We start from the raw sequence: 24124 nt of genomic DNA, 5'->3' as shown, positions 1-24124 counted from the left end.
CTCTACCTTTCACCCGGTCTGCATATTTTCAATTAGATTACCATCCTTTAATCCTTCCTGTCTAAAAAAAAAAAAAAAAAAAAATGGAGCTATTCTTGGATGGAATAGAGAGTCGCAGACAAAATGCCTTTCTTATTCCACTGTTCTGCCTGGACAGGCATGGTATTGAGCTCTGGAGAAACATCATTCTGTCCCTGGAGAGTGGGAGACTTGAGAGAACGGGTGCCATTTTATAGAGGATGGCCAAGGACAGTTGCTTTGATGCACAGCCGTAAAGGAGTGAACTTGGCCAAGAGTTAGAGAAAAGCATTTCTGGTGAAGCCCTAGGGTATATGTGGGATTTTTGTTTTTTGGAAAAATCAAGAGAGCCAGTGTGGCTGGAGCCAAGTGGGTAAGTGGGTAGGGGCAGGCCAGTGTCACACAAAATGACACCATCTGATTTCTGGTCTGGTCGCCTGACCGAGTTTAACCATTCTTCACATGAACCCAGGACTGTGCGAGATTTTAATCCCTGATCCCAAAGTCACCCAAGTTAACACATTTTAGATTGATCTCCTCTGTTTTAACATTGCTTTTAGCTTAAGTTCATCAAAAGCAGCCCAATCAAACCAGTAAAGGTGTTGGTGCTGCCTAACGGTAAGGAATGGGGCAAGGAGGTGGGAGAAGAGTAAAAATTACTCGGCCAATATCAAATCAATTGGCTCTGAACCATGACAGTACCCTGAGAGAGGACCTTGTCCATCTTCTGTTCACTGCTGCCACAAAGCCACCAGCCCTTGTGGTGGTGGTGTTAACTTTCTATACTCTACTGATTTTAAATAAATAGGAATGAAAAAAATGCAAGAGTTTTAGGTCCAAAGTAGGGCTTCAGTGATGATGGGGATCAGGACACACTATCCCAAAGTATGACACATTAAAAAATGACAGAAGCAGGAAAGTTTCTCTCACCTTCTCCCACATCCCTTTCCTGAAGCAGGTCAGGAACCTAGGAAGGACCTTCTGCCCTTCGCCTGAATCAGGCCTTAAGACACTGATATGAGAGGCACCTCTCTGTACTCAGAGAAAAGGAACAACCTGTCTCTGTAGATAAAGGGTCACAGAGAAGAACTGGAACAGACCTTGCTAAGCTTCCCCTAGTTTATTGCCATTAGATCCTACCTGCTTTGCCCTACCATGTTTCTCCATTCTTCATCAAACCTACTAGATAAAGAACACTCAGAATTATCCGTTTCTTTCCATCTTCAATTCTTTGTGAAGTTTCTCACGTTACATAAAAGTCACAAATAGATCGGTATGCTTTTCTCTTGTTAATTTGTCTTTCGTTATAGGGGCTTCAGCCATGAACCGAGGATGAGTGAGGAAAATACATTTTTTCTACCCTACAGAGACAACGGGGGTTTTCTATTAGTCAGAATCTGGACTTGATCATATTTTTTTTTTATTTCAGCATATTATGGGGGTACAGATGTTTAGTTACGTATGTTGCCCTTGTCCCCCCCCCTCCCCCCCAAGTCCGAGTTTCAAATATGTCCATCCTTTGGGTGGTGCGCATTGCACTCTTTGTGTATGCAAATACCCTTCCCCTCCTCCCTCCTCCCTCCTCCCCTCTTCCCCCTCCCCGCTGCCCAACATTCAATAGATGTTATTCTTATATGTGCATTTATGTGTTTTGATCATATTTTTTTCAAAGACATGCTAAAGTTATATATTTTCATTACTCTTTCAATAAAAAATAATTTTAATATATTTATATTTTGCTATAAAACTCTCATCAAATTTACATTAAGAAACATGAACATGTGTGTGCTGTTAAAATAATTTTATAAAGCAAAATAAATTACAAAAATATCTATATTAATTATTTGCACAAAGTTTAGATTTCTGACACAATAATTTTGATGTCCAATTCATTTCTCAAGCACATTTTTTCTCCTAATTTTATAGCTGATGGTGAGGCATGTATTTAGATTTACGGTTCCCCAAATACAAGCAATTTTGCACTATCATAAGTTACTTTTTACTTCATCCTACAGTCACGCATCACCTAATGATGGGGATATGTTCCAATGAATGCCTCGTGAGGTGATTTCATCATCATGTGGTCATCGCAGAGTGCACACGCACAAACCTGGATGGTACAGCTTCCTGCGTACCTAGTCTACACCGTGCATCCCAGTGCTCCTGGGCTACAAACCTGCACAGCATGTTACTGTACTGACTACTGTAGGCAACTGTAACACAATGGTAAGGATTTGTATATCTAAGCATAAAAAAGACAACATGTTGTGTTACGATGTTAGAACGGCTAGGACATCACTAGGTGATAGGAATTTTTTTCAGTTCCACTATAATCTTATGAGGCCACCATCATATATGCAGTTTGTCGCCGACTGAAATGTCACTATGCGACACATGACAGTACTTATGACCGACTAATTGTACGCACTGCACAATGGCCTGTATAGCCAATGACTTTCACTGCACCTAATAAATTGCAACAACCATCCAAAAGGTATAATGAATAAAAGAATGCTCAGAACAAACAAATGAACGGTGCATATGTTTCATACTCAGTTTCATCTCCTTTCATTTAATTCCATTAATTTCTCAGATACATTATATTATATAGCTGCCATAGTAGATACTTTTATATGTTTGTACCCCAAAAAAGTACATTGTGCTGTGAATTTATCAGATTGTGTCTCCAAATGTGTATAAACAAGTCTTCCCTGTGGGTCAGGCTTTGCCTGAATTGGAAGCTCATTTTTGTGTGACCTCTCTAAAGACAATCTGGATATAACATTTCTGTATCCAGATGTATCTGCTCATGTGTGTCTCATCAGTTCTTGTTTGTTTATCTAAATCTGCTCACTGGTAATGATTCTATTTTCAAAAGAAAAGAGAAAGGAGACATAAAAAATGAAATTGCTTGGTTATTTAGGCTTTCTTATATGTAAAATGTAGAAAGTACTTTTCACAAAGGAAATATATATTTGCATATTGCTTATAAAATATTTATGTTGAAATGTATAAAACACAGTCATTCATGATCCCTTAATTAGTGTTTCAGTGGAATAAGAATTTAATTAAAATATAATTTGTTAATTCATTAGTGTTGGGTTATAACTCTTATACCAATTTTCAGTAACTAATAGGTCCTAAAAGCACATAACTTATTTGGTTATTTTCATTGTATTTTCTCTTTAACACTTTCTTCTTTTTGATATTATTACATTTTAAAAAGGGAAAAGTACCAAGTTAGGACTCTTATTCTAAAAAATAATTTAGACAATATTACCAAATGGCCTACACTTTAATGTCACTTTATTAAAGGACTTTGCTTTGACTACCCCATAAAACTGTACTCTTTCCTCTCATGATTATTTCTTTTACTCTGCTTTATTTTTCTTCATGTTATTACCATTTAACAGTCTTTCTATTTGTTTGTTTGTTTAGTTTTTTCTACTACAAAGGGAGCTCTAGGAGGATCTAGATTTTGTCTGCTTTATTCATTGCTGTATTTCCAGAGTAGAGCAGTGTCCAGCACCCAGTAGGTACTTGGGTAATGTCTGTTGAATGAACAGGGGCTCCTTACTAAGTTACACGAACGTCAACTGGATAGCACATAATTAAAAACAACATATAGATAAGAATGCAATTTAAATGTGATCAGATCCCTGGAATTCAAATAAATGAATTCTATTCACTAAGCAATATTCCGTGAGCTTACTATGAAGTTCTAAAAGGACTACAAACTACATTCTATAAGAAAACATAAAAATAGAGCTATCAAAAGATCTAAAGGGCTTGTAAATAAAATTTAGAAGTCACAGATAACCACCCTCATTCTTGGTTCCTGAGTAGATGAAAATTCAAATTGCTACTGTATTAAACAAATAAATATATATACAATGTATAAAAATATAATATTTTAATGAATTATTTCAACTATCAGCCCTAAAACATTTTTACATGTTGTATCAGGGGCTATGGTAGGTCAAAGTTAAATAACACCCGGCTCCAGTCCTTCTGGAGTCCACCATCGTGAGGGAGGCAAGCAAACAGATTCCTGTCTTACTCAGCAAGAGACTAGCACTGGGTGTGCTGGTTTTCCAGAGAGGGACATTCCATCTAGCCTGGGAATGTCAGGAAAGACTTTCAGGGGACTGAAGGAGCTGAGCCGAGTCTATACAGATGAGCAGTTACCGACTAAAGAGGCTGAGTAGAAGAGCGGTGTGGAGCCAGTGAGGTTTTTCAGGAGAAGGCCAGCATGAGTAAAGGTGAAGGGGCAAGACATGACGCAGCATGTTTGGTAATCCACACGCACAGAGATTTCTCATGTATAAAGTACAACGCAGCAAATGATGCAAAAAAACAAAATGATAGTTTAAGAAGCCAAAGAGTGATGTTTTACATTCATAATATTCAAAATTTCTTACCAAGGCGGTTTTCTGCAATACTAGTATATTCCATAGAGGATATATTCTTTTGGTTATGGAGCTCATCATTTCTGCAAACTGATCTACATTCCAATATTATTGACCACACAAAATATTACTGGCAATATTGCAACTAACCAATACATTTTACTTTTGCGTTTTTTTCCATTTCCCCAGTAGTACAGTCATAGTGATCAGAGTCCACATTTCTTCTTCATGAAATGAACCATCTGCTAAATTGATGCTTGAGATTTGAAGCCAGTCCCAGTTGTTAGTTTATTAAATGTAATAAGTTACAATAATGCAATGTTAAAATTATAACCCACACATGCAGAAAAAGCTAGAGATTCTCAAATAGAATTATAAAAATCTTAATTTTATTTTTTGACTTGTGGTTTTAATACTACCAGTTTAACACACTAACCCTTCTCAGAATGCATTTTAAAAATGTAAAGAAAAAAGAAAAACATATTTAAATGAACAATCTTTTTTGTGCATATACAAGTACTTCTTCATTACCCCCGTGATTCTTCAAAAATGGAAATTAATAATAAAACGACATGAACTTTTCTGTGAAGGATGATTTTTTTTAAAACTCAATTCTCTTCAACCTAATATTATAGTTTGTTGTTTTTTAAAAAGTACTTGATGTTCAGTAAAATATTATACAACTTACTGCAAATGGAAAGCATTTAAAAGATGTTTTTCAATTGATACGTTAATGTTTGTCAAGAGATTCACTATTGCTGGATATGAATAATGAGAAGATAAAGATCTTCTTAAAGTCACCCAACGCACCATTACTTGCTGGTTAAACTTTACGGTATGAAAATTGAAATCTTAATTCCAGTACTGAAATAAGCACAATATGTTTACACACATATGCATACACATGTGAATGCACACACACACGTATTATGTACATACAAAACTGAGAGTTGGCACAAAATCTTTAAGTCTTTTCCTTGTGATTTTTCCAACTAAATTTTACTATGTTAAACAGAGATTTAATTTATGTGCAATACACATTAGCTGATTACATTTGAAAGGGACTTCCATGACAGATGCAAAGCATATTTTATTTCACTGATTTTTTTACATGGGAAAGTTTTAGGACTGGCGTAACATTGGGGGAAATTATGCCTCAAGATGGTCTTTTTCTCTGCATCTAAGCCAAGATATTAAGCTTAATTGAGAAAACGGTCTTACAGAATTAACTGAAAGACATCTGGTCAGTATGACCAAAAAAACTCTATAAATGCTGGAAGAAAAGTTCAAAAAAATACATAGCCATTCTCAAAAGTAAGAAAAGCAAATACCAAATTCCCAGAAATGAAGAGGAAACTCAAATCTAGAGTACTGAACAGTAGCCTGGTGAAGAAACCTGGAGCCTGGCTTGAACTGGAGGCAGTAATACACAGATTGATACTAAAGAAAATAGAAAACATAAGAAGTTTGCCCAGAAGTTTAAAAAATGAATAAAGGGATAAAAATGTTGAGGGAGACAATAACAGAAATGATAGTATAGACTATAAATGTATAGTCTACATACAATATTTGTTCTAAGAAAAAAATAGAAAAATTGTGACAAAATAAGAATCAATCAATGATGTTACAAAAGAAAACTTTCCTCAGTTGAGAAAAAGTTTTAAGTAGACAATAAGCTTAGTATATTAAAGGAAGAATAGATGAAAAAAGTACCTGGAAGCAACTTCTAATTATACAAAAATAGTACCATTACCCAGGCGGTTAAACAAAACAAACAAACAAGCAAACAAGAACGGATTGCCATCAAAGGAGTGATAATCATGACTAGTATTAATTTCTCAGCAATCATGCGTTAGACCACAATGATGTAATATTCTACAGAAACATGAAGGGAAATAGTTGTAATTTAAGAATGTTAATTTCAATCAAATTGTGTCTCATGTATATGAAAGTAGAAAATTTATATTTTCAAGACATTTAAGGATTCAGAAATATTCAACCCATATACCTGTTTTTATAAAACTGCTTAAAAATATACATGAACAGAGAGATGAATCTAAATAAGAACTCAAGATTTAAGGACTAATGGCTAGGAAGGTTTATTTATGGGTTTTCTTTTATTCAGAATGGAACCAACTCATGGAAATTCTGGAAGATTATTTGTTGTAAAGGAGGTGTCTTAGATTAGGGACAGAGATTGGCTTTCAAATGATTCTGTTGACTGTGTCCATTTTTATGATCTTCCCAATAGCAAGAAATGTGTTTCATGTTTAATGAACTTTTGAAAAATAGCGGTAACTATTCTCTTCAAAAACATGCTAATGACATGCTCACAATGACAAACCCACTTACGTGCCATGTAAGGAAAAGCCGTGTGTGTGACCTTGCTAAAGCAGAGCTATGCAGAGAAATGTATTGGTGTCTGTCTCTTTCAAAGGCCTTAGTAATGGCCACTGAAAACTTAAAATTGCATAATAAAAGAAGATTGTCTTTTTCGTTGCTGTTATTAAACTGGAGAAAACTATTAATATTCCTGTGGCAATATGTGCACTATCAATCTCCTCTCTTAATTAGGACCTTGAATGTTCCTTTGAGTTCCTTAAAAATTACCATATGAAATGCGGTTTCAACAAAGTAAAAAATATACATGTAGAAAAAAGACTGAATAAAAACACTAATATACTAAAAGATGTTATCTCAGGGTGAATTTTGTCTTCTGTATGCACGTTATCCATTTTCCAAATTTTGTAGGATAAGCATGTTTTACTTTTAAACTAGGGGGAAAAACTCAGAAAATCTAAGAATAAGTGCCTAAAATTTTTATATATCATATAATGCCAAATTTTTTTTTAAAAAGCATTGTATAGACTATGATCTCAATTATATAAAAAGATAAGATGGAAATACTTTCAGAAATACTAATAGTTATGCTCAGTGAATGATGGAATAATAGTTGATTTATTTATTCCTTCTAATTTTCAGTAGCATCTTCTTATTTTATATAATGAACTTGTATATATTCCATGGTAAGAATAAAACTCAATAAGTAATAACAAGTATTAATATTTATGTGAGTTCAGCTGAGTATCCTATCAGTATTAATTTTCACGTGGAACTTTCAAGGTGAGGATAATTTTCTTTTTGATAAAGGTAAAAACAATTTTTTAAATTGTCACCTCAACTGTGGATTAAAATTAATATGATTATTCATTAACATTTTATTTAGATTTTTGCCTGAAAGAAAAGGAGAACCTGTAATACAACTGCAGAGGGGTTGAAAATTCACTGTGAATGTGAATTTGTGAAGGCACAAATCTAAAGAGACACTTTGAACACTCAAATAAAAAATGAAACAATTTTTTTTTGTTGTTTACAATCATACTGTCAATCTGATTTCATTTGTCATCTGTCAAAGAACTTTTGATCTCAACAGTGCTTCAGTAAAGAGAAGGGATACGTGATAAGACAGACAGGAAAGCTATCATTAAATTACTGCTTGGAACAGAACTGGAAATTCACCTTCCAGGTAGATACATAAAATTCATCAAAGATGGATTTGTGTCCCCAAACAGAACTTTATAACAAGCAGAAACACACATTCTTAGTCTAAAGATTAGAATACTGATACTTCTAAAATGGCAACATTTCCTGCTGGGAGGGTGGCAGCAACACATTTCTTCATGAGATGTTAAGTGACAATATGCTATCTTAGCTCTGGTACCCTTAACATCACCAAGACCTCTCCTACATTTTAACAGTGGTGGTCGACCAACTTAAAAAGCAGGAGTGATTTGTTTTTCTTCTAGTTGTCAGTCTACTGAGATCTGAAACTTACAACATTGCTTGTTTCCCTTGGGGTCCCTGGTAATGTGAACTGTCTTTAGCCAATGCCTAACAAATCACTGTCACAGAGCAGCAGTCGACCTTTCTTTTCAATCTATGCACTTTCCAGGAGTTATAAATCAGTTGACTTTCAAGCTCGATGAGATGGCATATGCCCTAGTTTGAAGAACAGATGGAGGCTGGGGGGAAAATTGTTTCTGCAGGCTTGCTACAAGCAGCTCTGCTCCATAAAAGTGAACCATTTGCACTAATTTCTCACATAAATTATATAGGCAGGAGGGAGCACCAGCCCATTCAGCAGAAAATCTTTCATCTAGCTTTCAGAGGTCATCTAACCAATTTAAATTAAAGTTATTTCTGATACATGGCTGTATGTTCATGCTGTACACTTTTAAGACATAGCAATTTACATCAAATAAAAGAATGGCATTAATTGAGTATGCAGTCCCCTCCTCCACGAAACACAGAACAGTACATTAATTGCCGGAGGATTATTTTTTCAAGACTTCTAGAATGAACTCTGTCTATTAATTAATCACAGAGGCAATAATAGTGGAAATGTGGCAACTCTCTCATAAAAAAATCAGGTAAATTATCACTTGTCTCGTAAAATTTGCCTTGCAAATTCTTCTAAGGCCTGTTATCCAAACTCAAGCTTTGGTAGTTATCAAAAGAAAGAGAAGCCTAGGACAAATCCGCGAGAACATTCATACTTCTTGATGTGAAACAAATTACTCAACTCAAGTAAATATGCCTAAGCGATCTCTAAAGTCAATATCAGTTTTACCTTAGGGGCAATAGACATAGGATTATTTTTTGAATCCTTAAGAAACTGAAATATTAATAAATTGAAGGTACCAAGGGACTAAATTATAAGTCAAAGTTATAGAATCTTGTGAATACACTGATGGCGAATGGATCAGGTGTCCTATCACAGCATGACTTACTCTAAAATGCAATAATATTTACAGATAATGAGCTATCATGGTTTGGGGCTGATTGTAATTGTAAGAAAATGTGTGCATACTTTTATAATAATTATATTCAATAACTGTTTTTCCTACTAGGAAATTATCAGTTATGTCAATGAAAACAGCCACATTGACAGAGCTTTTTATAGTTTATGAATACCAATGCTGCTGAGAACCAAAAAGAACTGGGGAAAAAAGGAAGAAATGCTGAATGGAGTCATCAGTCAACACAGAATTAAAGGTGTTGTCCAAGACACCATCAATAGAAATTTTAAAGACTGATTTAAGCATCTAATTAATTTAGGCACAGCATTTTCTTTACTTGGGTGTTCAAGTTGGACATATATTTTCAGTCCTTTTGAAAGAGAAATAAACTTGTTTGTCACTTTGAAAATACATCTTAAGAAATGAGCAGTCATTTGGAAAGCATTCGTGTATAATCTAAGGAGCATTCTCATGACCAAAGTTCAACCCCCTGAAACGATTGCATATCATTCTGGACCCAAAAGCACTGTGGATTCAAATGAAACTTGCTGTTACTAATCTTTACATTTTGCTACCAGAAGACTTGGTCTCTTTGGCAAATTTCTGCTCAATATTTGTTCTTTGAAGTATTTCATGAACACCTCAAAATACAGTTATTTTAATAATTTTGAAACAAAAGTTTTTTGAACTCCCATAATTAAAAAGGGTCATCTGGTACATTGTTATCACTTAGAGATAAGGAGAGTGAGAGACATGGTCCTGAAACAGCATTCTAGAGAAATAAAACTTCAAAATAATCAGTTCCAGTATGCTTTGTTTTCATTCAACAAATATCTCTGGGTGCCTGCGGTACCGACAGATAGTAGTCTAGGTACTAGGATACATGAGTGAACAAACCAGAAATACAGGCAAAGCTCTCTGCCTTAGAAGATTTCTGGATGAGCCTATTTTCACTAACATTATTACTAGCTTCATTTTAGGTCACAATCTGGTTTTCATTTTCTCTTTTCTTATTTATGCTGACTTCATGTATTTTATAGTTTTTTTGTGAGACAATTTAAAACCATTTTGAAACAATGTGGGGTAAAAATATATAAATGACACATTTATATGTTTATTGATAAAAAGTACTAAAAAGTATCTTTATAGTTACCTGATTAGCTTAATATTAAGAAATCATTTTTTAATAAAAGAACCAAGTCTTGTGATTAAAGTTTTAATCAACAGGTAACTGTATAATTAGCAGATTAACCTCAGGGGAATGATGTTTTCATGGTGAAATTCTATGTATCTCCAATAGGTCAATGAAGCAGGTACGTTTTTGCCAGTGAGTGAAGGCTATCTAAGTTCATTCTTACACGTACTTGCTTATGTGAATCAGTTCTGGTTTTATTTGATTTTATCTCAATAGAAGTTGCTACTGAAAATCATTTACATATCAACTAAAGAATAAAAAAACCAAGACTGCAGAAACACCCTGGGCAACTATGCTATTTTGGACAATTACCAGTATGGCATTGCCAGGTGAGAGATTACAAGGTTTTGAGGGAAGAGAATTTGAGGCAAAGTTCAAGTTCATTTTGAGGTTCTCCCTTTTTGAGATAATTTGAGAGGTTTGCGATTTTGTTGCATTTATAATAGAGTTGGTATTATATCCTGATTTGCCTAAAGGGTCATAGGGTTATCTATTTCTTTTTCAAATATCCCTATTATATCTGGAACATTTTTATGCCTGTTTATTAGAAATTTAGTGGAAAACAAGACCTTCTTAGTGCGTGTCATATTCTGTCACATAGTACATTATCATGGACAGATGGAAAAAGGTGATTTATATTAATACCTATTATATCAAAATTCCTATAAAGTGAAAGAATTTAGTGACACCTTAGTGTGGTTGTAGCTGTTTTCATCTTTAAAATAAATAAATGGTTTATAATACCATATAGTTACTTTTTAAAATCTAATGTGCCTATATTTTTCTCTTTTTCCCAAGGTCTCTATTTAAGTGCCTATTTTAAAATAACTTGTATTCCTATACTATTTAAAACAATGGCTCAGAACCAGAATTTATAGTAAACTGGTGAATCTCATAGTGCTACATATGATTCATATTTGTGTTCTTCATTAAGTAGGTAAGAAAATTTTATTTTGAGTTAATTCAGGTGAAGACTCCAAATAACTTCAGATTCTGCCACATAGAGAACTATAATAGCGTGGGCTCTTGGATCCTTCCCTCAAAATTAGCCCTGGAAAAACTATAAGAACAGATATGGAGTCCAGAAAGTGAAAAACAAAAAGAGGAAAAGGAGGAGGAAGAGAAGGGACGGGAGAAAGCAGAGAGAGAGGAGAGGAAGAATGAGGAGGAGGAGGGGGAGGAGAGGAGGAGGAGGAGACCTAGGCTATGTTAAAAACTCTCAAACTGAGGTGGTAGCTGAGGGGTTGTGGAGGATGCCTAGAGGCAGAAGCGAGAGGACAGTTTACAGAAATGCTTATGTGTAAAATTATGTGTAAATTTCCACATAATTTCATATTCCTTCCTATGACTCATGCTTTAATATCTGGTTTTTGTACAATTTAAAACTCTCCACCCAAGGGTCACTTTTTACATTTATGTCTCTCTTCACTACTTGTTTAAGTAGCAGAGGTGAAGACAAGGTGCTGAATATTTTGCTAGTTTATATAACATTCTTCTCTCTCGGGAATGTCCACAGGGAAAACCTTTAGGTAGAGCCCCACCACCACGCTGATCACTGTCTGTGTAAGTGTGTGATTCATATTACAGAAGTACAGGAAATGGACGAATGGCAACTTAAAATGAGAAAACTCAGACACAATTTTAAAATTTCCATTGTTCATGATTGTCTGCTTTGTAACTTATCCAGACTGCTTAGCTCTTTTTCATGTTTGTTGCCTGTAATATGGATATTAAAGATATCAGCAACAGAATACATAGTTATGTTTCCTGAATGTTAGTGGAGTCAAGAAAAATGCAGAAAAAGAAGCAGATTAAAACTTTTTGTTTAAGCAGTCATTATACTTTTTTAAATAGCCACAACTATCGATAATCAAGAATTCTTTAGATATACTTTGTATATTTAAAAATAAAAAAAAAGGATTCCAGAGCTTGCTTGTTATATTTCATATCCTAGATCACATGTATTCATCTTTAACAGATAACAAACTTGCCATCGATAAGTATGCAGAAATTTTCACTACAAACATTTTGCAAAACTTTTCTCATATTTAGCAAGGAATCTATGATAAGCATAGACAATCATGACAAAAAATACATACGTAGCTCCCATTTTTAAATTTTAATAATAATTCTTAACATAGCTATAGCCTTCTATCTGGGATCCAGGCATTTATTTTTGACTACCATTATCATAAATCTGCAGCTGCACATTCTAATATGGTAACCATGTTGCAATTTAAATTAAAATTAATTAAAATTAAATAAAATTAAGAATTCAGTTCCTCAGTCTCAGTAGGCACATTCCAAGTGCTTAATGGCCACATATGGCCAGTTGTACTATATTAGATAGTGCAGATGCAGAGAATTTCTGCCGTTGCAGAAAGTTGTATTGGACACTGCTCTGATCTTTAGAGATACCATAAGGAACAGACTAAACTGGATAGACTACAGCAGTCAGCTTTCCAAGTTGTTTTGGCATGTGGAACAAATGCTCACTTCCATGTGCACGAAAATGTTATGTCAGTTCAGGATGTGGGTTGAGAAACCTAGGCATGCAAAGACATTTACCTATCTCTAACTTACTTCTATTTTCTGACTTTATTAGGTTATTTATAAGATGTCATCATGATGTGCCTTTGTTATTTCAAGAATATATGATGGTTTCTAATACAGTGGAGATTGGGTGAGCTAATCCAGAAAAAGCAGACGACTCGGGCAGGGATCTCTGAACCAGCAGCTTTGCAGACTAGAACAAGCCTGAGATGTTACAACAACCTTCATTAGGGATTAGAGCCGTGAGTCTTAAGTCTTTTAGAGCCACAGGTCTCTTGAAACTCTTACAAAAGAAATGGACCTTCTTATCACTTAATCATGCACATCATTTCAGGCACCCACAACCCCCCTGGGAGTCCCTAGGGTGCCCCAAGGACTGAGAGAGAGGACCAACAATTTCCTGGGGAAGCCCTGCTACGCAGGAGTCTTCAGGAAGGAACTAGCTATGACATCGAGGCGAGAGGTTTGCTTGACCAGGGACCTGCACTCTGCCCACACACAGAGAACAGTGCAGGGTCTTGGTTTTTTGCTTTTTGTTTTTTGGGGGAAGAGGTGGTCCCGCATCCCTCAACATTCAGGACCCCTTCCTTAGGACTGGCATCCTAGAAACATCCCCTATCCCTATTTAGCACCAGATTGTCCCCACAGTAAATGTGCCAAGGAATAAATATAAATATATGGAGGGCTTGTTCACAGGCCTATGTTTAATAACTTCAACATCTTATTTTCAATGTTATAGTAACACAATTGAAATGTAGTAACAAAGCTCTGAAAGACAGAAGTCTACAGGTTCTGGAATAAGATGTTTTTCTAAATTTATGCTATTATACTCCCAGTGACAGCAAATAAATTGTTTCCTCTTTTTATTACTTTTTAGCTTGCTGAATCAGTACTATAATCAATAGCAGCTTAAAAGAATTAATATAACCATAAAAAAGAAAAGCAGTTTATATCCCTACTGACTGTTGGATTATCAAAGATAAAGAAAAATGATTCATCCCATATTTTTATTAATAATTTATTTTCAAGATGAATTCTTTCTAGTCTCTTGACATTTCTAAAAGTAAATGAAATTATTTGAACAGGTCAGAATAAATTTGTATAAGCTCTTTTCATTAATATAATTTATGCATAAGTTATAATTACCTAAAACAACAAAAGCCACTCATTTTTTATAATGAATTATGACATAGTCTTTTACTCAACAGTAATCAGGTTTTTAAGCAACTCCCCTGTATTACCTTGTATGAACCAGTATATAGAAAAGCAAACACAAAATCCATGTAATTAATCAAATATAAATGAACCCCCAAATCACAATAAAACTTGGGGAATATGTACTTACATTAATACTAAGACTAAAATATCTAAGTTAGTTATACTTGCTATAAATTTTTTCTCATCACATGTACATTTTCACATAATGAATTCACATTCTAATAGAGGTGATTAAAAGGAAGATAATAATGTTATTCATTCCCCCCCCAAAAAATTGTTTGACAAGGTTTTAATAAGGATATCATCAGGCTTTTCTTGTATAAAGTAATTTAGAATAATTCTAAGTTCAATAACTGAATATTGGATGACTACTCAAGAATTAGAAATATTTGATAATAACATGAAAATATTTTAAAAGAAAAATGCAAACAATTCTTCTAGTCTTTCTACAGAGAGGGGAAAAAGTTAATTTTAATGTTCCTTTCTAAGGTAAATACTTCAATGAATTCTCGAATTTGATAATTTTATTTTTTAACACAAATTTGTTATTATGAACAATTCCTAAATTTGCCTTCAGACATGACCCCCAGACTTTTTAGTTAAATGTGTCAATTGCTTAATTTAATTGATATTTGGCCAAAACCTTTTATTTTCCTTAACTTAATGTGATACTCACACATGTGCAACCGCTTTGCTGTCTGTAGGCAGAGAAGCCCTTTTAGCTGATAAATATCACCAAAAGCAAAGTCATTGATAACAAAAATAATTAAATAGCAGAAGCCGGTTAGAGATCAGCATTCATTTTTCAAATTAAATGTAAAAGCCTTCTCCAGTTAAGAGATCGGCAAGTTTTTACAAATAACATCAGTGAGCCTTTTAGAAAGAAACACAACCACATTAGAATGGAGTCATTAGGCAATACATTTATTTTGAAGCCAATTAACCTTTTGTCAGAAAAATGTCTGTGCTGTAATGGCTTCGGCAGCGGAGGTCAGCCTCTAACAGGCACGTATGACAGCCATCGCGCTGGCTGACACAGGCTGCAGACAGAGGAGAGTCAGGACTGGGATCAGCCTTCTTTTGTATTCTACTCTGCATTTCCAGGGAGCAGACAATCTTGACCTATCCATTTAGGTAATTAAAGCTTCCATTTGGAAGTGTCCTGCAGGAAGGTGAAATTTGGGGGAGATAAATGGCTGTTGCTCTCTGCATCAAGCCGCCACTTCCATCATTTGATGGACTGCCTGAAACAGGCTGGGCTGCCAGGTTCTCATAAAAATAGAGATGAATGGGCAGCCGACAATTCTCTAAGGCAAAGCAACTCTGTCATTTTCTTCTTTGCAGGCTATAATTTAATTGTTAGTTGAGGTGGACGACTGACACAGGGGGGCTTTCTATAAGAGCTTACCCACCATCTTCAATCTGCCGAGAAATTACTCCAGTTTATTTACTTAGCAGCCAAGTTTGTTTGGCATTGGGAGATGTCACTTCAGCAAGCGCAGCTGGCCAGCACAGCTGTGCCCTGACTTACCTTCCAGGCTATTTTGTTTCCTTTCGAATCATGCTCAAGGGCAATTGGGAAGTCACCTCGCTCATAGAATTTTCGAAATGCTGTGGGCTTCGTTGGTCTTTCTTTAAATGCTCCTGCAGCTGGAGGGCCTCTCACCTTAAAGGAAAAAAAAAAGTTACTAGGTTTTTAACATATACTAAAAAAATCCCAAATGAAAAGACTTTTTGTTTTTTTTTAAAGGTTTCAGTTTGTGTAAAATATGCTGGAAGATAAAACCACATTATCTCATAAGGGATGACAAATCTCATGTCAATACAAACATCTGGAAAAAATTATTTTATAATCACTATTAAAGGTCTACTTTATTTCAAGCTACTTTAAAAATCGTTCCTAGAAAATGTCACTTAAAATATCACTTCATAAGGAAGAGAAATCTGACTCTATGCTTAAGGAAAACATTTTAATAGAGGTATTTAAGTTCAGAATGTTAAGACTTAAAATTTCAAATGATTATAAATTCTAATCTTAGGTCTGATATACTTTGTGGAATACTGAAGTAATATACGTAAAATATTTCCTTTCAGTCTTTCTATATATACATAAAATGTGGATATGTTCTCATAATATGAATATTAACAACAAAACTATAAAAATATAATATAAAATTAATGATAAATGAGAGGTTAGAAGGAAAAAATGTAGCCTGCTATGTGTGTGTATAGCATACATTTGGTAATACGAAACACAAGAGAGTAACATTAGAATACGTGACAATCTTCTACCTCCAACACTGAAATTTTCATTAAAAAAGAAATATTTTCTATAGAGTTATTCATATTGAGTACGTCTTTTAAATCTTCATTATTTACATTGGAACTAATTCATTAGGTTACAAAATTCAAAGTGATAAGTGAACTATTTAGAAAATTAGGGAACTACTCTATTGTTCTTTACATATGCTCTAAACATTATTATCTTTCCTTGCTTGTAAAAAAATAAGTAAATGCTAGTCATTTGGTATATTAGTTTAATAAAATCATGATTATTTTTCTAATATTTAATATGGACAAGATAACAAATAATTTAACTTAATATTTTAAGTTATTTGGTATGTTAATTTTTAATGTTTGTTAACATTTTAATTTTAATAAATATATTAAAATATATCTAAAATATGTAATAAGTAAAATAAATATATAATAATAATTAGATATGAAAAATATATCTAATGCATATGTAAAGGGTAATATTTGAAATTGAGTGGGATATTAAGAAATGTCTTATGAACATGATGAAATGCTAAGGTGAAGTTGAAGAGTGAAGTAACACAAAGGCATTTATCAGAGTTTGAATTCACTGCACTACACGGCACATTATCCCCACTATACTATTACATAAGTATAATTCTGATTGAGGCGACCCTGGGTATTACCAGTGGGAAGCAAGATTTCCTCTTACTCACTGAAGTTCTGAAATTTGTTCTGGCATTAGAATTATGAGACAGCATTTTCAGCCAAATTCATTCAATTGTTGAATAACCACATGTATTTGACAACTACTTTGTGCAGCTCTCTAAGCCGGAAGCTACATACAAAGGAGAACATTTGTAACTACATTACTTAATGGAAACTGTACAGCTGTGATTCCTGGACTTTTGTAATTCATGGAGGAATAAATCTTGACTCTCATTTTTGGGAACTGATAAAAGATTGACAAATTTTTATTTTGCCAAGAAGTTACTTTAAAAAAAAAAGTGACCATCTACCAGCATGGCACCATCTTAACACCCTTAAAAGAGTGATAGACTATATCTACAGAAGAAAACGTGACCAAGTTAAACCAGCACGAATGCGTGAATATACACTATAGAAAATAAACGCAATAGTGCATGTGTACAGCGTATGTGCATGCCATGTGTATTGTTATTCTGTAATACTGATTACTGGTTAGTAAAAGCCTCATTTATTTTATTTTGTTTTTCTTATTTAACTTTTATTAATTGTAGATCTACATGCAGTTGAAGAAACTGCACAGACAACTCAGGTACCCTTTGTGCAGTTTCCCCAGCGGATACACGGCAACTCTATATGGGCCTATATCACAACCAGGTTCTTGATATTGCTACGGACTACACAGAGCATACCTGTCACCACAAAGGTCCCTCGATTTGCCATTATATAGTCACACTCTTTCTTCCCTCTACCCTTTGCCCCCTGGCAATGACTATCTCTTCTTCATTTCTGTAATTTAGTTATTTCTGGAATCATACAGCATGTAACCCTTTGGAATTGGCTTTTTTCACTCAATATAAACTTCTGTAGATTCATATAACTTGTTGTGTACACAGGTTGAGTATCTCTAATTTGAAAATCCAAAATCTGAAATGCTTCAAAACTTTTTGAGCACTGATGTGACACTCATTGGGAATGCTCATTGGAGAGTTCAGATAAGGGATAGTCAACCTGTATCAATAATTCATTGTTTTTTACTGCTGAATAGTATTGTGTGGTGGATGTACCACAGTTTGTTTAACCATTCACCATTACAGATCATCTGGATTGTTTCCTGGTTTGCGCTCTTATGAATAAAGCTTTGACTCTTATCAAGCTGAGGAAGTTTCAACCTCTATTCCTATTTTTCTGAGAATTTTAAATTATGAATGAATATTCAATTTTGTCAATTTTTTTCTGTACTGATTAATACGCTCAGGTGATTTTTTTTTCTTCTGTCATCTTTTGACATGGAGTTTTGTAATTACAAATTAAATTTCCTTAACCGTCACAGAGACATTTAAACTATCTTTTTCCTATTGGATGACTTATGATAGTTTGTGTTTTCTGAGGAGCTGATCCATTTCATCTGAGTCATCAAATTTTGGGGTGTAGAGTTGTTTGTAGTTTTCCCTTATTATCCTTTTGATATCTTCGCGATGTGTAGGATATCCATTCTTCATGTCTGACATTTTGTCAGACATGACAAAATTTTTCTTTTTCAATCTTGCTAGAATTTGGTCAATTTTATTTGTCTCTACAGAGACCTATTCTTTGTCTCATTGTTTTCTCTATTGTTTTTCTGATTTTAATATTATTCATTTATGCTATTATCTTTACTATTTCTTTTCTTTTACTTGATTTGCTTTTCTCTCATTTTTAAAAATGGGAGCCTAGATTATTGATAAGACTGTTCCTCTTTTCTAATGTATACATTTAGTGCTATGAATTTCCCTCTCAGCACTGTTTTGACTATGTCCCACAACTTTGACATGTAGCATTTCATTTTCCTTCAGTCCAATGTATTTTTTAATTTCCCTTATGACCCATGGATTATTTAGAAGTATCTGTACAATTTCAGCTTTTTTTAATTTGTTGAGGTTTGTTCTATTGCTCAGGACATAGTCTATCTTGGTATGTGTTCCATGGCCACTTGAAACAAATATGTACTCAGCTGTTTCTAGGTAGAATGTTCCATATATTTTATTAGATCCTGTTCCTTGATGATGTCATTGGGTTCTTCTATATCCTTGCTGAATTTCTGATGGGGTTTTTCTATTGGTTGTTGAGAAAGGAGTGTTTAAGCCCCCAACTATAATTTTGCATTTGTCTACTTCTCCTTTCACTTCTATCAATGTTTTTGTCACATATTTGGCCACCGTATTTTGGTGCATATACACTTAGGAATAAAAATCCAAAGTTTTCTTGCTAGATCGACCCTTTTTTCATTATGCGATGTCCCTCTTTGTCTCTGGTAATTTTTTCTCTAAAGTTTACTTTATCTGATATTATTATAGCTACTCCAACTTCTGTGTGCATATGTGCGTGCGCGCACACATGTGCATGTGTGTGTATTTGAGATAGGTTTCAGTATGTTTGTTGCCCAGTCTAGTCTCAAACTCCTCGGCTCAAGCAATCCTCCTGCCTCAGCTTCTAGACTGAGTAGTTGGAACTACAGGCACGTGTCATTGTGTACTTAGTTTCCCAAATTTCTTTCTTTTTTTTTTTTAGAGACAGGGTCTTACTCTGTCACCCAGGTTAGAGTGCAGTGGTGCAATTATAGCTCACTGCAGGCTTGAACTCCTAGACTCAAGGAGTCTTCCTGCCTCAGCCTCCCCAAGTAGCTGGGACTACAGGCACATACCACTATGTCCAGCTAATTTTTAAAAAATTTGTAGAGACAGGGTCTTGCTATGTTGCCCAGGCTAGTCTTGAACTCCTGGCCTCAAGCAGTCCTCTCACCTCAGCCTTTTGACTCACTGGGATTATAGTGAAACACTGCACTCAGCCCAACTTTATTTTGATTAGTGTGTGTTTCATATATCATTCTCCATTTCCCCTTACTTTCAACCTACCTATATCACCTTTGAAATGAGTTTTTTTGTATACAGCATATCATTGGTTCATGGTTTTTTAATCCACTCTACTAATCTCTGTCTTTTAATTGAGACATTTACATTCAATGTAATATATTAAGGCTTAAGTAAGCCTTACCACACCTATTGGTATTGTTATTTTATCAGTTCAAATGAAATGTAGAAATTTTACCTGTCTATACATCCCATTACCCTCCCCTATTTAGAATATAATTTAGTCTGAAATATTTCTTCTACATACATTTAAAATAATATCTGCAACTTTTATAATTTTTGCTTCAATTGTCAAATAAATTTAGAAAACTCAGGAAGAAAAAGGAGAGTCTTTTGTATTTACCCATATTTTCTCATGTTCTTTGTTCCTGATGTTCCAATCTTCCTTATTTTTTTGCACCTTTCTGTGAAGAAAACTTATTTAGGCATTTGTTTAGAGTAGGTCTGCTGGGGACAAATTCTCTTAGCTTTCCTTTATCTGAGAATGTCTTGATTTCCTCATTCTAAAACTGTATTTTAGCTGGAAATAGGATCTGGGGTTCACAGTTCTTTTCCTTTAGTACTTGAAAAATATTGTGCCACTTCCCGCCAGCCTCTATGGCTTCTGATGAGAAATCCATTGTCCTTAGAATTATTTTTCCCTTATAGATAAGGTGTCACTTTTTTCTCAGTACTTCAAGATGTTTCCGTTGTCTTTAGTTTTCAGAAGTTGAATTACGATGAGCCTTGGCATGCATTTCTTTGGGTTTTTCCTGTTTGAACTTTGCTCAACTTGGTGAATCTGTACATTTATGTCTCTTGATAAAATTTTGGAAGTTTTCAGTCACTATTTCTTTGAGTACTTTTTTAGGCCTGGCATCTTTCTGCTCTCCTTCTGGACTCCCATGATGTTAATGTTAGATCTTTTGTTATAGTACCACAGATCCTTGAGATTCTTTTTTTTTTTTTCCTTTTAGTTTATTTTCTCCACTGTTCAGTCTGAGTAATTACGACTGCTCTATCTTCAAGGCTGTGGAATTCTTCCTTCTGGCCCCTCCAATCTGCCGTTGTGCCCAAACATTCTTTTATTTAATTTCAGTTATTGCACTTTTCAGTTCTAAAATTTCCATTTGGTTCTTCTTTATATCTTCTATTTCTGTGCTGAGACTTTCCATTTTTTCATTATTTCAAGTGTGTTCATAGTTATTAATTGAAGCATTTTTTGGCAATGGCTATTTTAAAATCCTTTTCCAAACATTTCTAACATTTCTGTCATATTGGTGTTGGCAACTATTGCCTTTTCTTCATTCACCTTGAGATCTTCCTGATTCTTGGTGTGATTACTAATTTTCTATTGAAACCTGGATATTTGGTGTATTATATTATGAGACTCTGGATCTTAAACCTTCTGTTTTAGCTTGTTTGTTCTGACATCTCTCTGGCAGGGATATAGGGAAAGGTGCTACCTCAGTACTGCCAAGTTGGGGTAGAAGTCTCAGTACCTCACATGGCCTCTATTGTCCCCAAAGGAGGGAATGACTCATTGATACTGAGTGACGGTGGGATACCAGAATTGACACCCCCTGGCTGGGAGGGGTAGGAGTGCCTCATTACTGCCACCCAAATTGTCTACACTGACATCACATATGGGATGGCCTCATTACCACTGGGCAGTGGTAATAGACTCTGAACTCTCCACTAGGTGGCCTCTGACCCCGCTGCAGTGGCAAGGGAGATAGTCTATCACTGCTGGGTGGAGTGGAAGTCCAGGCTCCCCCTGTGGTCTCCACTGACACTGCAGGTGTTTTTAAGCCACCTCACTGGTCCAGGGGAGATGAAATTCCCAATCCTCCATTTTAAAAACTCAAACACAACTGTTATTTAGATATTTTGTTTGTTCATCATCTGCTAACCATCCTTTTCAGATTTTTCTATTAATAGAAGTCAAGTAATTATTTTCACTGTCGATAATAAGCCTCCTGCTTATTTAATTGGCTTAAAGTTTGCTTGAGATTATCAGTCTTTCCCCCTTTTTCTCTCCATTTCTTTAAAAATCAATTTCTTTTCTTTTTGTCTCTTCTCCTGAATATATCCCAATGTTTCTGATTCTGAACTTTAAATTCTTAATGTTCAAACTTTTGAAGGAATGAACATATTTCTAAGAAAGTCTAGAAAACTTCTTATAAATGGATATAGAGAACTTAAACTTCTTTCTTTTAACAAATGTTCATGTTCCTGTACAGAAGTCATTCCATGCCTATGGTTCCATAGAAAGTCTCCATTTAGGAGATGACTTCACAAAACCATTCACGGTAATATGTTATCACTCGGCAGTGAGGACTTTTTTTTCTTGAGTCTCTGTTATCCTCTGTCTTTATATTTCTGCTATTTACCTATTTTTAAACACTTTATATTTTTTAGATTTTGCTATAGATCCATCCTAAATTAACTCTTTGCAGCACAAAAGTTGTAATTTGTAAAACTAATTAGAATGTTCTCAATTAGATCTCTCAGGGCATCATGGCACAACCTAATTTTATGTAGATTTTTTGTCACTAAGTCCTTAGATAATACTTTTTCTTCTAAATACACATGTATCCACCTAGGCTTTATAGGAGGACATAACATTTTTATACTCTAAACATAATTCATTCCAAATAATGCCAAAAATCTGTACATGAAAAATCAAGTGAAATATAATTAACTCTGGAACGGTAATAAAGATTTCATTATTGGAAACCACACAGATAGTTGTAGCTTGACTAAACAACTTCTAAAACAAGCAAAAATACTGTTAAAAATCCTTAGGTAAGTTCCACATGTGTAGAAGAAAGAACATTGTAAATTTTATTTCATGTCTTAAGAATTTTACCCTGATTTATTATAAATAATATAAAGCAAATAAGGAACCATAAATCAAACTAGATTTGTGGGGAAATGCAATTAAGATTTGCCTGAATGGTGGGGGTGATCTGTAAACCAATTAGGAAGAATGGATGTTGCAGCAGAATGCTTTTAATAAAATCAAATGCACTTGGGAACCAAGATATTGAATGCAGTTTGAAATGACTACAGATGACAGAGTACTTTATATGCCTACATTACTGAACGTGGTGTAATGGATTTAGGAGTTAGATCACAGTGTTTGTCATATGGTCACAAAACTAATAATAAGTAGGAAGGAATTTAAGGCTCTCTAAAAGTCTTCATCAGACCATTTGAAAATTTCCTTTTCATTATTTTTATTCTTTAGCATAAGCTAGAGCTGCTAAAAAAGACTTTTACATCAAGCAGGAAATTGTGTTATTTTAATTGCTCCATTTAGCCAACTCACTAAAACATTGGAATAATAAGATACAATGATAACAATTTCTTATTTTCATCAACTTCAATCTGAAATTTTGACTCAAGAAAGCACTGTTATTATGCAGCTGGTGGGCAAGACCTGTACTGTCTCTAAGTTACTCAGACACTGGAATGTTAGTCACAGGACTGGTAAATTCATCACCATCAGCCCAGGCTTCTGAGCGAGAAGTACCGTAATTCAGTGTCTACTTCATTTGCCAATTGTAATTACTTGTACACATCAGAAATTTTGCAATACCCAAGGTCATCAAATGACCAGGAAAATGCTTACAAAATTATTATAATAAGCAAATTTTAATGAAATAGAAAATTGAGCATCTCAACAATAACAAAAGTGAGCTCCCACTACCAGGTAAAGGAATTGTAATATGTTTTGACAATATAGCAATTTAATAATATAACAATATATTATGATAGCAATAGCCAGAAAAACATGAGATTTATTTATTAAATATGTATACCTCTTTTTATAGTGCTTCACTCTACTGGGCTTTGCAGAAGTCACATTATTTTTACAAATTGAAGGTGTGTGGCAACCCTGAGTCGAGCGAGTCTATCAGAGCCATTTTTCCAATGGCATGTGCTCACTTCATATCTCTGTATCACGTTTGGTAATTGTCACAATATTTTAAAGCTTTTTATCATTATTATATCTGTTATGGTGATCTGTGATCAGTGATCTTTGATGTTACTATTGCGATTGTTTTGGGGTGCCAC

The 24124-nt window shown here is 34.5% G+C and overlaps 1 protein-coding gene across 2 annotated transcripts in view; it reads right to left on the bottom strand.

The window, feature by feature from the left end:
• PACRG (PARK2 co-regulated) overlaps positions 1-24124 on the bottom strand; it is a 538852-nt gene that overhangs the window by 445009 nt on the left and 69719 nt on the right. For both annotated transcript variants that reach the window (XM_012646805.1, XM_012646804.1), the window contains exon 2: positions 15724-15858. In XM_012646805.1, the coding sequence (XP_012502259.1) occupies positions 15724-15858 (135 nt within the window). The remainder of the gene's footprint in view (positions 1-15723; positions 15859-24124) is intronic.

The sequence above is a fragment of the Propithecus coquereli genome, unplaced genomic scaffold (assembly GCF_000956105.1).
Source record: "Propithecus coquereli isolate 6110/MARCELLA unplaced genomic scaffold, Pcoq_1.0 Scaffold25, whole genome shotgun sequence".
Classification (NCBI taxonomy): Eukaryota; Metazoa; Chordata; class Mammalia; order Primates; family Indriidae; genus Propithecus; species Propithecus coquereli.
This window is presented reverse-complemented; position numbering and strand designations above follow the sequence as displayed.